Source organism: Triticum dicoccoides, chromosome 3B (assembly GCF_002162155.2).
Source record: "Triticum dicoccoides isolate Atlit2015 ecotype Zavitan chromosome 3B, WEW_v2.0, whole genome shotgun sequence".
Classification (NCBI taxonomy): domain Eukaryota; kingdom Viridiplantae; phylum Streptophyta; class Magnoliopsida; order Poales; family Poaceae; genus Triticum; species Triticum dicoccoides.
The window spans coordinates 227,413,642-227,428,211 of NC_041385.1; the positions used below are offsets into that span (position 1 = coordinate 227,413,642).

Genomic DNA, 14,570 nt, shown 5'->3' on the forward strand with positions numbered 1-14,570 from the left:
ATAAGGAAAAGAGAGGGAAACCTACTTGGAGTAGGTTTCCCCCTCCCCTATGGCGCGCCCCCCTTGGGCCGGCCACCTCCTCCCTCCCTCCTTTATATACGGGGGTAGGGGGGCACCCTAGGACACACAAGTTGATCATTGAGATCGTTCCTTAGCCGTGTGCGGTGCCCCCCTCCATGATATTACACCTCGGTCATATTGTAGCGGTGCTTAGGCGAAGCCCTGCGACAGGAGAACATCAAGATCGTCACCACGCCGTCGTGCTGACGGAACTCCCCCTCGGAACCTCTACTGGATTGGAGATCGGGGGTGCGTCATCGAGCTGTACGCGTGTCAAGAACTCAGAGGTGCCGGAGTAACGGTGCTTGGATCGGTTGGATCAGGAGGACGTACGACTACTTCCTCTACGTTGTGTCAACGCTTCCGCTTCGGTCTACGAGGGTACGTAGACAACACTCTCCCCTCTCGTTGCTATGCATCACCATGATCTTGCGTGTGCGTAGGAATTTTTTTGAAATTACTACGTTCCCCAACAGTGGTATCAGAGCCAGGTTTTATGCGTTGATGTTATATGCACGAGTAGAACACAAGTGAGTTGTGGACGATATAAGTCATACTGCCTACCAACATGTCATACTTTGGTTCAGCGGTATTGTTGGATGAAGCGGCCCGGACCGACATTACACGTACGCTTACGCGAGACTGGTTTTACCGCCGTGCTTTGCACATAGGTGACTAGCGGGTGTCTGTTTCTCCAACTTTAGTTGAACCGAGTGTGACTACGCCCGGTCCTTGTGAAGGTTAAAACGGAGTCTATTTGACAAACTATCGTTGTGGTTTTGATGCGTAGGTAAGAACGGTTCTTGCTCAGCCCGTAGCAGCCACGTAAAACTTGCAACAACAAAGTAGAGGACGTCTAACTTGTTTTTGCAGGGCATGTTGTGATGTGATATGGTCAACACGTGATGAGATATAAGTTGTTGTATGAGATGATCATGTTTTGTTGAAGTTATCGGCAACTGGCAGAAGCCCTATGGTTGTCTCTTTGTTGCATAAGATGCAAGTGCCAAATAATTGCTTTACTTTATCACTATGCGATAGCGATAGTTGCAAGAGCAATAGTTGGCGAGACGATCATGTGACGACACATTGATATAGATCAAGATGATGAAGATCATGGTGTCGTGCCAGTGACGATAAAGATCAAGACAGTACTTTGGAGATGGAGATCAAAGGCGCAAGATGATCATGGCCATATCATGTCACATATTTTGATTGCATATGATGTTTATCTGTTATACATCTTATTCTTGCTTTGATTGACGGTAGCATTTTAAGATGATCTCTCACTAATTATCAAGAAGTGTTCTCCCTGAGTATGCACCGTTGCCAAAGTTCGTCGTGCCGAGACACCACGTGATGATCGGGTGTGATAAGCTCTACGTCCATCTACAACGGGTGCAAGCCAGTTTTGCACACGCAGAATACTCAGGTTAAACTTGACGAGCCTAGCATATGCAGATATGGCCTCGGAACACGGAGATCGAAAGGTCGAGCGTGAATCATATAGTAGATATGATCAACATAAGATGTTCACCATTGAAAACTACTCCATCTCACGTGATGATCGGTTATGGTTTAGTTGATTTGGGTCACGTGATCACTTAGATGACTAGAGAGATGTCTGTCTAAGTGGGAGTTCTTAAGTAATATGATTAATTGAACTTAAATTTATCATGAACTTAGTCCTGGTAGTATTTTGCAAATTATGTTGTAAGATCAATAGCTTGCGTTGTTGCTTTCATATGTTTATTTTGATATGTTCCTAAGAGAAAATTGTGTTGAAAAATGTTAGTAGCAATGATGTGGATTGGATCCGTGATCTGAGGTTTATCCTCATTGCTGCACAGAAGAATTATGTCCTTAATGCACCGCTAGGTGACAGACCTATTGCAGGAGCAAATGCAGACATTATGAACGTTTGGCTAGCTCAATACGATGACTACTTGATAGTTTTGTGCACCATGCTTTATGGCTTAGAATCGGGACTTCAAAGATGTTTTGAACATCATGGACCATATGAGATGTTCCAGGAATTGAAGTTAATATTTCAAGCAAATACCCGGGTTGAGAGATATGAAGTCTCCAACAAGTTCTATAGCTAAAAGATGGAGGAGAATCGCTCAACTAGTGAGCATGTGCTCAGATTGTCTGGGTACTACAATCGCTTGAATCAAGTGGGAGTTAATCATCCAGATAAGATAGTGATTGACAAAATTCTCTAGTCACCATCACCAAGTTAGTAGAACTTCGTGATGAACTATAGTATGCAAGGGATGATGAAAATGATTCCCGAGTTTTTCATGATGATGAAATCGATGAAGGTAGAAATCAAGAAAGAACATCAAGTGTTGATGGTTAACAAGACCACTAGTTTCAAGAAAAGGGCAAAGGGATGGAAGGGAACTTCAAGAAGAACGGCAAGCAAGTTGCTGCTCAAGTGAAGAAGCCCAAGTCTGGACCTAAGCTTGAGACTAAGTGCTTCTACTGCAAAGGGACTGGTCACTGGAAGCAGAACTACCCCAAGTATTTGGCGGATAAGAAGGATGGCAAAGTGAACAAAGGAATATTTGATATACATGTTATTGATGTGTACTTTACTAGTGTTTATAGCAACCCCTCGGTATTTGGTACTGGTTCAGTTGCTAAGAGTAGTAACTCGAAACGGGAGTTGCAGAATAAACAGAAACTAGTTAAGGGTGAAGTGACGATGTGTATTGAAAGTAGTTTCAAGATTGATATGATCATCATTGCACGCTCCCTATACTTTCGGGATTAGTGTTGAACCTAAATAAATGTTATTTGGCGTTTGCGTTGAGCATGAATATGATTCGATCATGTTTATTGCGATACGGTTATTCATTTAAAAATATAGAATAAATTGTTATTCTGTTTACATGAATAAAACCTTATATGGTTACACACCCAATGAAAATGGTTCATTGGATCTCGATCATAGTGATACACATATTCATAATATTGAAACCAAAAGATGCAAAGTTAATAATGATAGTGCAACTTATTTGTGGCACTACCGTTTAGGTCATAATGGTGTAAAGCGCATGAAGAAACTCCATGCTGATGGGATTTTGGAATCACTTGATTATGATTCACTTGATGCTTGCGAACCATGCCTCATGGGCAAGATGACTAAGACTCCGTTCTCCGGAACAGTGGAGCGAGCAACTGACTTATTGGAAATAATACATACTGATGTATGCGATCCAATGAGTGTTAAGGCTCGCGGCGGGTATTGTTATTTTCTGACCTTCACAGATGATTTGAGCAGATATGGGTATATCTACTTGATGAAACATAAGTCTGAAATAGTTGAAAGGTTCAAAGAATTTCAGAGTGAAGTGGAAAAATCATCGTGACAAGAAAATAAGGTTTCTACGATCTGATCGCGGAGACAAATATTTGAGTTACGAGTTTGGTCTTCAATTAAAACAATGTGGAATAGTTTCACAAATTCATGCCACCTGGAACACCACATCATAATGGTGTGTCCGAACGTCATAACCGTACTTTATTGGATGTAGTACAATCTATGATGTTTCTTACCGATTTACTAATATCGTTTTGGGATCATGCATTAGAGACAGCTGCATTCACGTTAAATAGGGCACCATCTAAATCCGTTGAGATGACACTATATGAACTGTGGTTTAGCAAGAAACCAAAGTTGTCGTTTCTTAAAGTTTGGGGCTGCGATGCTTATGTGAAAAAGTTTCATCCTGATAAGCTCAAACCCAAATCGAAGAAGTGCGTCTTCATAGAATACCCAAAGGAAATTGTTGGGTACACCTTCTATCACAGATCCGAAGACAAAACATTCGTTGCTAATAAATGGATCCTTTCTAGTGAAGGAGTTTCTCTCGAAAGAAGTGAGTGGGAGGAAAGTAGAACTTGATGAGGTAATTGTACCTTCTCCCTTATTGGAAAGTAGTTCATCACAGAAATCTGTTCCTGTGACTACACCAATTAGTGAGGAAGCTAATGATGATGATCATGTAACTTTAGATCAAGTTACTACCGAATCTCGTAGGTAAACCAGAGTACGGTCCGCACCAGAGTGGTACGGTAATCCTGTTCTGAAAGTCATGGTACTAGACCATGATAAACCTACGAACTATGAGGAAGCGATGATGAGCCCAGATTCCGCAAAATGGCTTAAGGCCATGAAATCTGAGATGGGATCCATGTATGAGAACAAAGTGTGGACTTTGGTGGAGTTGCCCGATGATCGGCAAGCCATATTGTATAAATGGATCTTCAAGAGGAAGACGGACGCTGATAGTAGTGTTACTATCTACAAAGCTAGACTTGTCGAAAAAGGTTTTTGACAAAGTTCAAGATGTTGAATACAATGAGATTTTCTCACTCATATCGATGCTTAAAAGTCTGTCCGAATCATGTTAGCAATTGCCGCATTTTATGAAATCTGGCAAATGGATAAACAAAACTGCATTCCTTAATGGAGTTGTTAAAGAAGAGTTGTATGTGATGCAACCAAGAGGTTTTGTCGATCCTAAAGGTGTTAACAAAATGTGCATCTATGGACTGGTGCAAGCATTTCGGAGTTGGAATATATGCTTTGATAAGTTGATCAAAGCATATAGTTTATACAGACTTGCAGTGAAGCCTGTATTTACTAGAAAGTGAGTGGGAGCACTACAGCATTTTTGATAAGTATATGTGAATGACATATTGTAGATCGGAAATAGTGTAGAATTATTCTGCAAAGCATAAAGGAGTGTTTGAAAGGAGTTTTTCAAAGAAAGACCTCGGTGAAGATGCTTACATATTGAGCATCAAGATCTATAGAGATAGATCAAGACGCTTGATAAGTTTTTTCAATGAGTACATACCTTGACAAGATTTTGAAGTAGTTCAAAATGGAACAGTCAAAGAAAGAGTTCTTGCCTGTGTTACAAGGTGTGAAATTGAGTAAGACTCAAAACCCGACCACGGCAGAAGATAGAAAGAGAATGAAAGTCATTCCCTATGCCTTGGCCATAGGTTCTATAAAGTATGCCATGCTGTGTACCAGATCTATTGTATACCCTGCACTGAGTTTGGCAAGGGAGTACAATAGTGATCTAGGAGTAGATCACTGGACAGTGGTCAAAATTATCCTTAGTGGAATAAGGATATGTTTCTCGATTATGGAAGTGACAAAAGGTTCGTCGTAAAGGGTTACGTCGATGCAAGTTTTGACACCGATCTGGATGACTCTAAGTCTCGATCTAGATACATATTGAAAGTGGGAGCAATTAGCTAGAGTAGCTTCGTGCAGAGCATTGTAGACATAGAAAATTGCAAAATACATAACGGATCTGAATGTGAAAGACCCATTGACTAAGATTCTCTCACAAGCAAAACATGATCACACCTTAGTACTCTTTGGGTGTTAATCACATAGCGATGTGAACTAGATTACTGAATCTAGTAAACCCTTTGGATGTTGGTCACATGGCGATGTGAACTATGGGTGTTAATCACATGATGATGTGAACTATCAATGTTAATCACATGGTGATGTGATCTAGATTATTGACTCTAGTGCAAGTGGGAGACTGAAGGAAATATGCCCTAGAGGCAATAATAAAGTTATTATTTATTTCCTCATATCATGATAAATGTTTATTATTCATGCTAGAATTGTATTAACCGGAAACATAATACATGTGTGAATATATAGACAAACAGAGTGTCACTAGTATGCCTCTACTTGACTAGCTTGTTAATCAAAGATGGTTATGTTTCCTAACCATGAACAAGGAGTTGTTATTTGATTAACAAGGTCACATCATTAGTTGAATGATCTGATTGACATGACCCATTCCGTTAGCTTAGCACACGATCGTTTAGTATGTTGCTATTGCTTCCTTCATGACTTATACATGTTCCTATGACTATGAGATTATGCAACTCCCGTTTACCGGAGGAACACTTTGTGTGCTACCAAACGTCACAACGTAACTGGGTGATTATAAAGGTGCTCTACAGGTGTCTCCGAAGGTACTTGTTGAGTTGGCGTATTTCGAGATTAGGATTTGTCACTCCGAATGTCGGAGAGGTATCTCTGGGCCCTCTCGGTAATACACATCACTTAAGCCTTGCAAGCATTTCAACTAATGAGTTAGTTGCGAGATGATGTATTACGGAACGAGTAAAGAGACTTGCCGGTAACGAGATTGAACTAGGTATTGGATACCGACGATCGAATCTCGGGCAAGTAACATACCGATGACAAAGGGAACAACGTATGTTGTTATGCGGTCTGACCGATAAAGATCTTCGTAAAATATGTAGGAACCAATATGGGCATCTAGGTCCCGCTATTGGTTATTGACCGGAGACGTGTCTCGGTCATGTCTACATTGTTCTCGAATCGTAGGGTCCGCACGCTTAAGGTTTCGATGACAGTTATATTATGAGTTTATGAGTTTTGATGTACCGAAGGAGTTCAGAGTCCCGGATATGATCACGGACATGACGAGGAGTCTTGAAATGGTCGAGACATAAAGATTGATATATTGGACGGATATATTTGGACGCCGGAAAGGTTCCGGAGAAGTTTGGAGCTCCGGGAGGTTACCGGAACCCCCCGGGAGGTATATGGGCCTTATTAGGCCCATGTAGGAAGAAGGGAGAAGGAACAAGGGAGGGGGGCGCGCCCCCCCAAGCCCAATCCGAAATGGGGAGGGGGCCCGCCCCCCCCCCCCTTTCCTTTCTCCTTCCCCCTCTTCCTATTACTACTACTAGTACTACTTCCTAATACTAGTACTCTTTCCTTCCCCCTCCAAATAAGATAAGGAAAAGAGAGGGAAACCTACTTGGAGTAGGTTTCCCCCTCCCCTATGGCGCGCCCCCCTTGGGCCGGCCACCTCCTCCCTCCCTCCTTTATATACGGGGGTAGGGGGCACCCTAGGACACACAAGTTGATCATTGAGATCGTTCCTTAGCCGTGTGCGGTGCCCTCCTCCACGATATTACACCTCGGTCATATTGTAGCGGTGCTTAGGTGAAGCCCTGCGACAGGAGAACATCGAGATCGTCACCACGCCGTCGTGCTGACGGAACTCCCCCTCGGAACCTCTACTGGATTGGAGATCGAGGGTGCGTCATCGAGCTGTACGCGTGTCAAGAACTTGGAGGTGCCGGAGTAACGATGCTTGGATCGGTTGGATCGGGAGGACGTACGACTACTTCCTCTACGTTGTGTCAACGCTTCCGCTTCGGTCTACGAGGGTACGTAGACAACACTCTCCCCTCTCGTTGCTATGCATCACCATGATCTTGCGTGTGCGTAGGAATTTTTTTGAAATTACTACGTTCCCCAACAAAAACTGTCATCGTAACGTTAAGCGTGCGGACCCTACGGGTTCGAGAACTATGTAGACATGATCTAGAACTGTTTCCGATCAATAACCAATAGTGGAACCTGGATGTTCATATTGGTTCCTACATATTCTACGAAGATCTTTATCGGTCAAACCGCATAACAACATACGTTGCTCCCTTTGTCATCGGTATGTTACTTGCCCGAGATTCGATCGTCGGTATCCAATACCTAGTTCAATCTCGTTACTGGCAAGTCTCTTTACTCGTTCCGTAATACATCATTTCGTAACTAACTCATTAGTTATAATGCTTGCAAGGCTTAAGTGATGAGTATTACCGAGAGGGCCCAGAGATACCTCTCCGACAATCAGAGTGACAAAACCTAATCTCGAATTATGCCAACTCAACATGTACCTTTGGAGACACCTGTAGAGCACCTTTATAATCACCCAGTTACGTTGTGACGTTTGGTAGCACACAAAGTGTTCCTCCGGTGAACGCGAGTTGCACAATCTCATAGTTGTAGGAACTTTGTATAAGTCATGAAGAAAGCAATAGCAACATACTAAACGATCAAGTGCTAAGCTAACGGAATGGGTCGAGTCAATCACATCATTCTCCCAATGATGTGATCCCGTTAATCAAATGACAACTCTTTTGTCCATGGCTAGGAAACATAACCATCTTTGATAAACGAGCTAGTCAAGTAGAGGCATACTAGTGACACTATGTTTGTCTATGTATTCACACATGTATTATGTTTCCGGTTAATACAGTTCTAGCATGAATAATAAACATTTATCATGATATGAGAAAATAAATAATAACTTTATTATTGCCTCTAGGGCATATTTCCTTCACATAAATCTAACACAATACCTTGAGATGGAACACAAAGTTTGGGGTCAAAAGGACTCGTCTAATCAATTTTAGAAATTAAAAATGCCAATCCAAATGCTGCTGGACCACTAAATTAATTTCCATAGGCATTTTGGGAATTCATAATAGGTTGGTTTCAACATGATAGTGATCAGGGAAATTTATAGGATAAGGCGAACCTTTTAGTTTTACCGCTCGAAGAAATAATTTATTCCACTTATTTTAAATTTAAAAAAGGCTTTGATTTTTTGGACAAGTGGCAAACTGCATAGTAATCACGATGACATGGCCACCGTTAGGCAGAGATTACTGTAGCATGATTCTCGGGGTGTTATAAGAATTGAGGTCGTTCTTTCGGTATATCGGCGACAGGTTTTTATGATATATATATATATATATCACCTTGCAGTGATTTTTATATTATTTTTTAGCATACTTCTAGAGAGACTAATTGTGATTTAGCCAAACTAGCTAGAAGCAAGATAAGTGCGGGGTGAATGAAACATTGACCTATAGAGATCGTTCATACTCTCTCAAAACATAACATGATGATCATCATGCAATAGAGAGTTCTTTGATGTCTAAAAAGGAGGTCACTGGAAGCACCATAGAAAACGTGCTAAGTGTAAGATCGTGTCTCCTAAAAACACAATTAATTATGCTAAAAGGGATAAATAACCCTTTTCAACCGTTGAAGAAAACAGATCGCAACAATGTCTTTTTCTAGCTTGGCAGCTATCACCCGACTTTTTCTAGGTTTGGCAGCCGGAACGAGATTTGCCTTCGAATTGCAGGTCCAAATCATTATCCTCTTTAGCCTGCCTCCTACCTTTCGGGTGGCCAGCAGGCATCCTTCTCTTGTATCTGGACAAATCCTCTTCCGCGTGAACCAGAACGCCCGCACACTTCTGGAAACCGGCTAAGGCATTCCTGGCTGTAGAATAAGTAAGTTCCAAAGAAGAACTTGATATTTTATTGTTGTGAACAGAAACTGAGGTTAAACGGCCGCCCAAGCTGGTTTGACGGAGCTTCACAGGATAGAAAACTCTAAGGCAGCGGCAACAGTAGGTAAGCCCAAACTCGCTTGTTTCTTGCTACTAGTTTTCTCACGCAGATCAATTAGTTAACCTTTTGTTGCAAGCAAAACTTGTGCCTGCATTCTTGGTTCTTGCCGTAAATCCATTTTTCTTTTTGGAGGGAGGGAGGGAGGGAGGGAGGGAGGGATGGAATGGAATGGACCTGGTCCCATTCTCCAGACTTTGTCTTGCGTGCCCTTCTCTGAATTCTGCGCTTGAAAAGGTCTCCAGAGCTCACATGGCCCCTCTCGTTCCATTTCCTCTTGACGGCCTGCCTCTCTCTTGTGGTTGTGGCCTTGTGGGTTCCGGCGGGCTGAGCTGGCCACTCGAGACAAGCACGAGGAGATAGGTCCCAGAGATGGAGCCTCTGCCTCTCTCTTGCAGTTGCTCCCATGGCCATGGGCTACGATTTCCATGCCCGTATCTCTGAGGTATTGTAGCTTACTGTTGAGTTAAATTAATGCTTCAACCTGCCCGCAACGCGCCGCCCAGCATGGGCAGTTCCCATTCCTGATAACCCCTTCCATAATTGCTCGCACACGGAGTATAATTCTTTGAAGCTGCCGCAACGGCCCAGTTGCTTTGATGTTCGATCATAAAAATGGTTACTTATTGCCCCAAATTCGCAGTAGTTTCTCTCGATTTGTTCATGGCAAATGGGTGGGGGTGGGTTAGCTCAACTTCGTCGTTTCTGCAGGTGGATTAACCGGTAGCGGCCCATGGAGGAGGAATCCCACTGCCCGCTCCGGTGGGAGAGCACGGGCGACCAGTGGTGGTACGCCACGCCGATCGACTGGGCGGCCGCGAGCGGCCACTACGACGTCGTCAGGGAGCTGCTCCACCTGGACGCCAACCTCCTCATCAAGCTCACCTCCCTCCGCCGCATCCGCCGCCTCGAGTCCGTCTGGGACGACGACATGCGCTTCGCCGACGCCGCCACCAACCGCGCCTCCGTCGCCCGCTGCCTGCTCCTCGACTGCGAGTCCCGCGCTCGGCCTGGGGGGAACCGCCTCATCCGGGCCGGCTACGGCGGCTGGCTGCTCTACACGGCGGCCGCGGCCGGGGACGCGGGCTTCGTGCGGGAGCTCCTCGGGAGGCAGCCCCTGCTGGTGTTCGGCGAGGGGGAGTACGGCGTGACCGACGTCCTCTACGCCGCCGCCAGGAGCAGGCACCCGGAGGTGTTCCGGATGCTGCTCAACGCCGTGCTGTCATCGGCCGGAGAAGACGGAGCTGGGGGAGGTGCTCCTTCTGCTGCCACTCGTGGGGGATACATGTTCAGGCGCGAGATGATGAACCGGGCAATGCACGCCGCGGCGAGGGGCGGCGACCTGGAGATCCTCAGGGAGCTCCTGCAGGGTTGCTCCGATGCCGCTGCGTACCAGGACGCGCAGGGCGCCACCATCTTGCACGCTGCGGCTGCAAGGGGCCAAGTTGAGGTGATACTACTTCTGCTTCTGAATCTTGATACCTGAGTGCCTCAGTTTCAGTTTCATGATTCTTTTTGGACTAATTGATGTGTTGTCCTTAGCTATATGTATTAATCGAATTAAAACGCATTAAATCGATTGAGATTTTACTCCAAGTGGCGATGAACAGAGCTAAATCTAATGAGATTAGTCACCATTACAGTAATTAAACCTGAGAATAATAGCGCACGTTCTGTGACATGATTGTTGCTATAAGTTGATCTTGTGGACATTCAACATGCCAGCCAGGTTGTGATTCTGCTTGTGCATAGAAATATAATACTATAATTTGTTGGTGATAAGTCTTTTGGCATGCTTTAATTATTGTAATGGTGCTCTGTTTGCTTGGGGGACAGTCAGCTCATGATATTGCCTGCATCTACAAAAGTGCTTAACAACTAAGTTGAGTAAGTTCTCACGCTTGCAGGAATTATTCAGTGCTATTCTATATTTTGTTCGTACTAGTACTACTATTATATTGTTCATCAAAAATTGATTATCATTCTAAATCATATGGTGTCTCACAGTGGGAAGCTAGTATTTCATCATTTCTTTTGCTGCAGCATCAGGTTCATTTGTCATTGAAGCTATTAATGATTTTGCAGCAACTGCCGGGTGCAGTACTAACACATTCTTACTGCAGGTGGTGAAGTATCTGATTGTGGCCTTCGATATCGTCAACTCTGTAGATGACCAAGGGAATACAGCGTTGCATATAGCAGCATTCCGAGGTCACTTACCGGTGGTCGAAGCCCTGATGACTGCATCACCATCACTTGTATCAGCTAGAAATGAAGTTGGTGACACGTTCCTCCATATGGCACTGACTGGCTTCAGAACTCTTGGCTTCCGAAGGCTTGATCGTCAGATGGAGCTCACGAAGCATCTGGTCGCTGGATCAATCATGGATGTCAGCGATGTCATCAACGTGCAAAACGACGATGGAAGGACCGTTCTTCACCTGGCAGTGGTTGGTAATCTGCACTCCAGCCTCGTTGAGCTCCTGATGACCGTGCCGTCGATCGACCTGAACGTCCGTGACAACAACGGCATGACTCCACTGGATTTACTGAGGAAGCAGCCGCAGACAGCATCATCCGAGATACTCATCAAGGAGCTGATTCTGGCCGGCGGTATCTCGAACTCGAGGGATCACGAGACGAGGTCCGCCATTGCTTCTCAGCTGAAGATGCACCACATTGTGGGCAGCCCGGGGACTTCTTTCAGGATCTCGGATGCTGAGATTTTCCTCCATGCGGGTATTGATGCGTCAGGCGTCAGTGAAAGAACGAGAACGAGAACGACCTCATTCTCTAGTGTTGGCAAGAGTGCCGAACTTGGAACCCTGGGACCTGGTCTTAAGAGGCTGAATTCCATGCAGAGCGCGGCAAGACACCTCAAGGTCCTGCTCAGATGGCCGCTTCGCAAGGGGAAGAAATCAGTCGGCAGCCCCAAGGAATCGGATGACGATGCCTCCTCGGTGGATTCTGTCAAGAGCTGGAGCCATGTGGAGACCACCCCGACACCGCTGAGGCAGAGGTACTCCAAGGTGAGCTCCCTGTTCGGCAACAAGCGAACCTTGGCAAGCCCATCAATGAAGATGAGGTCTGCAGCTGACCACACACTGCCTGAATCTCCTTCGGTTTCGGCCTCCTGGTCTTCGTCGTCGTTGATCGACAAGATCGAAGCAGTCCATCTGGACAAAGACGAACCATCACCCAATGCCACTGCGTTGATCAGGCACACACCAAAGAAATATGGATCTCTGAACAGTAGACTTATGAACCAGTACTTTGGCACTGCAGCGCAATTGGGGGATTCAACATCGGGGCAGCGGTCGAGACGATCGCTTCTATCAGTAGTCTGATCAAATGAGTTAGATGATGCCACTCAAATTTGACACCGCCTGTTTCCCTGGATTCGACGCTTAAAAGTTACAGCTACTCTGGTAGCACCAGATAGACGACTTTAGTCTTCATTGTCGGAGTCCTTGTGGTGTTACTGAGGAGGCCGAGATAGCTAATCATATATGCTAAATTACTAATGTAATTCGGTTCCAATGTTAGTGTGCCTTTTGTGGGCTGGTAAGTGTAACTGAGAGCATGATTTGGAAATGAATGAATCATACAGTTAATTACCAAACATCGCCAGATGAGTTCTCCGGTACGCAGTTCTTCAGAATGATTCGTTATACATCTGCAATACCACAGTGCTCACCTCTGGATCTTTACATAATGTCTACATGAAGGTGCAGATTTGTCAATCATTCTTCACATGTGCCTGCTGTTATTCTTTTCATTTTATTTAAGAAGACGTGTACTTGTTTATGTGTATAAAGCTGTGTCGGCCACTCTTTCTCATGTAGCCACGGTGGAGAAGTGCGCGTCGGTTCCTTGATTTCAACTACCAATGACTTTTCTTTTCCTTTTCTTGAGAAGATGTATTTTTTTAAGGGTCAACTACCAATATCTTGATACTAGGTTAGTCGTTGGGTAAACCGTTTTGTAGATCGGTGGTGGTGGGATGCATTTCAGGATGAATGTGTTTTGTCTAGAGAGATCTTTTTTTCTTTTTCTTTTTGCGGGGGAAATATTGAGAGCTTTATTACTTGAAAGCGTTCGCTGGGCAGTCAGCCAATAGGCTACTGATCAGGAAGCTAGGAGTACTTTCGATCCAGCTTTCGGTCACGTCAATTGTGCAAGCTTGCTTGGCACAAACATGAGCAGGACCATTAGCCGATCTTACAATATGGCGAATATCAAAAAAAGTGAAACTACCAGAGAGCTCTCCAATTTCTAACAAAATGGGTGCCACGACCGATCGAGAGTCGTGGCGATTGTTCCAGAGGTTGGCGACCTCCGAGCAGTCCGTCTCCACAATGACGCGTGAAAAAACCCTCAGACATGCGAAGATAACTCCGTCGCGCACTGCCATCGCCTCTGCAATGAAGGGATCCGTAACTCCGGGGTATGGCTTACTCCATGCACCCAGAAATGAGCTAGAGGATCGGGCAACACCCCCTGCTCCTCCTTTGCCATCTTCTCGCTTGATTGCCGCATCAGTGTTGATGGTGACGAAACCCTCTTCGGGCGGCCGCCACCCATGCCCGGGCATGGTCAGTGCTAGCTGCCGCGGCACCTCAAGAAGAGATAACGCCTCCCGAGTGCGTCGTACAGAGCTTGCCGGATCGAGCTTATCCTCACCGTGTGTCAATCTGTTCCTCGAGTGCCAAATGGACCACATGACCGAAACGATCACTGCTCGGTCCCTGGAAGTAAAGCGATCATCACAAATGATGTCTTCTGCCCAGGTCACAGGGTGTAGCCGCGGTAACTTGAAGTCGAAGAGCTGCTGCGCTTCTTCCCAAAATTGTCCCGCATGTGAGCACTCCAATAGTGCATGCAATAGGTTCTCCTGAGAAGCCAGACATATCTTGCATAGATTTTGTTGTCTGATGTGCCGGTGCATGAGTGTGCTTTCATCTGGTAAAATGCCTCGAAGCACTCGCCAAAAACACACACGCACCTTGGGCAACACATTCAATTTCCAGAGATCATTCCACATCCGTTGTTTATCTGTTGAAGATCCGGTAGCCTGCCCTTCCTCTAGAGCATGAAGCTCGTTACGAGTCACTAGAGCGCGGTACGCCGACTTAACGGTGTAGTTGCCTGATATTTCATGTGCCCAAGCCAAGAAATCATCCCCTCCTCCAGCACGTAGTGGTATATTCAAGATTGCT

At 45.1% G+C, this 14,570-nt stretch overlaps 1 protein-coding gene across 4 annotated transcripts; it reads left to right on the forward strand.

The window, feature by feature from the left end:
* Nucleotides 1–9,166: 9,166 nt before the first annotated feature.
* LOC119275637 (serine/threonine-protein phosphatase 6 regulatory ankyrin repeat subunit B-like) lies at nucleotides 9,167–12,973 on the forward strand. 4 transcript variants are annotated; one of them, XM_037556526.1, is made up of 4 exons: nucleotides 9,167–9,357; nucleotides 10,063–10,801; nucleotides 11,359–11,400; nucleotides 11,475–12,973. In XM_037556526.1, the coding sequence occupies exons 2-4, from the start codon at nucleotides 10,085–10,087 to the stop codon at nucleotides 12,696–12,698; spliced, it is 1,983 nt and encodes a 660-aa protein (XP_037412423.1). In that variant the 5' UTR covers nucleotides 9,167–9,357; nucleotides 10,063–10,084; the 3' UTR covers nucleotides 12,699–12,973. The 4 variants fall into 4 exon arrangements, with proteins under 4 accessions (XP_037412423.1, XP_037412422.1, XP_037412425.1 ...); XM_037556525.1 differs by lacking the exon at nucleotides 9,167–9,357 and adding an exon at nucleotides 9,508–9,796; XM_037556527.1 differs by lacking the exon at nucleotides 9,167–9,357 and adding an exon at nucleotides 9,834–9,969.
* The last annotated feature ends 1,597 nt before the right edge of the window (nucleotides 12,974–14,570 follow it).

Coding starts and splice junctions, on each gene's coding strand:
- LOC119275637 (XM_037556526.1), top strand. CDS start 10,085: ATGGAGGAGGAATCCCACTGCCCGCTCCGGTGGGAGAGCACGGGCGAC. Junction 10,802..11,358: donor CTGCAAGGGGCCAAGTTGAG/GTGATACTACTT, acceptor GGTGTCTCACAG/TGGGAAGCTAGTATTTCATC. Junction 11,401..11,474: donor TTCTTTTGCTGCAGCATCAG/GTTCATTTGTCA, acceptor TTCTTACTGCAG/GTGGTGAAGTATCTGATTGT.